The 1317-nt window shown below is 48.4% G+C and overlaps 1 protein-coding gene across 1 annotated transcript in view; it reads left to right on the top strand.

The window, feature by feature from the left end:
* Positions 1–348: 348 nt before the first annotated feature.
* pou1f1 (POU class 1 homeobox 1) overlaps positions 349–1317 on the top strand; it is a gene marked incomplete at both ends in the record, with an annotated part of 3583 nt that continues 2614 nt past the window's right edge. Inside the window, one exon of the mRNA XM_083682609.1 lies at positions 349–484. Within this exon, the coding sequence (XP_083538735.1) occupies positions 349–484 (136 nt within the window). The remainder of the gene's footprint in view (positions 485–1317) is intronic.

Here is a 1317-nt window from a genome sequence, read left to right as displayed (position 1 = left end):
ACCTGCAGTGGACAAGGGGGACATCACACAGGTGGACTCAAAGGGAGGCCAGGGAGCATCAGGAAAGCAGGGATACCTTTTCATCTGAGAGAGAGACCATCCAGGAGAGAGAGAGAGACATCCCTAAGAGGCACCAACACAGGACCAGCCCTCCCCCCACCTGAGGGGTACTGGTCTAGGGAGAGTCTGAGCATCTACCTGTCAGGGTGAGAGGGGACCTGTGTGGCTGAGAGAGAATAGAGCAGGAGGCCACATCTCTGCACAGGTGAGAGGAGCTACAGCCTGACCTTGAGCCCTGGCAAGAAGAGAGGTGGGGAGATATCCCGTGTACCCATCTGGGTGATCAAGATGTCGTGTCAAGCGTTCAACGCTGACTCCTTCGCCACGCTAGCGGGAGACTCCGCCCTGCCGCTGCTCATGCACCATGCCTCTGCCGCTGACTGCCTGTCTGCGTCAACACACCCACACAACATGGTCTCCACAGGTAACCTCTGACCTTTAACCCCAAAACGTAACCTTCTAACCCTATTTCAGTCAGGACACTTACCTGTCCATCATGTTTAATGAAAATGGTAATAGATTGAAGTTTGGCGTAATTGAATGGCTCCACTCTGTATAGCTCCCTGCCTGATGTTTAACATAAAATACAAAATAACATAAGGCAGGGAGCCCATAACTATCAAACCCCCCCCGTAGGGAGGTAAATACAGAGAGACCGAGCGGGTGGAGGCTGGGGCGGTGGGTGAGACGACCAACAAGTGAACTCTCATGGCCAGTTGGGTGGAGGGTTGCATACTCTGCTCTTTTAAGCCTTGTCCCTGAGACATGTGATGATGTTTTGCGGACGTGTGAATCAGCTGTCCATTTCTTGACGGACAGCTACGCCGTTCGACTTAAAGTGTCTGAACTTACGTAAACTTCATAGCTGTGCCTCAGCCACTGAAACCTATAGTCACCCATCCCTAACCCCCCCCCCCCACACACACACACACACACACACACACACTAAAGCTGAATACTGTATATGCATATGATTGATACAAAAAGCTATGCACATCAGCACAGTTCATGAGATTCATAATGATTTCCTGAAGAATAACACTCATGTTTCCATGGACATACTGTCATGAATGCTATATTGTCATTACCATTCCTATTATGAGTAGGAGTGAGAACATTTTCATGAAATGATATCTGTGTTAAAGTGCTTCAGTCAGTGGAGGACGAATTAGAATAACAAATAGCAATTTATTTAAATAAACCAAAATTATGTAAATGTGTCTAATCAGCTTGTTTGGCCCAGCTGTTTCTCTGCCG

Source organism: Argentina silus (assembly GCF_951799395.1).
Source record: "Argentina silus genome assembly, chromosome: 12".
Lineage (NCBI taxonomy): Eukaryota > Metazoa > Chordata > Actinopteri > Argentiniformes > Argentinidae > Argentina > Argentina silus.
This window is presented reverse-complemented; position numbering and strand designations above follow the sequence as displayed.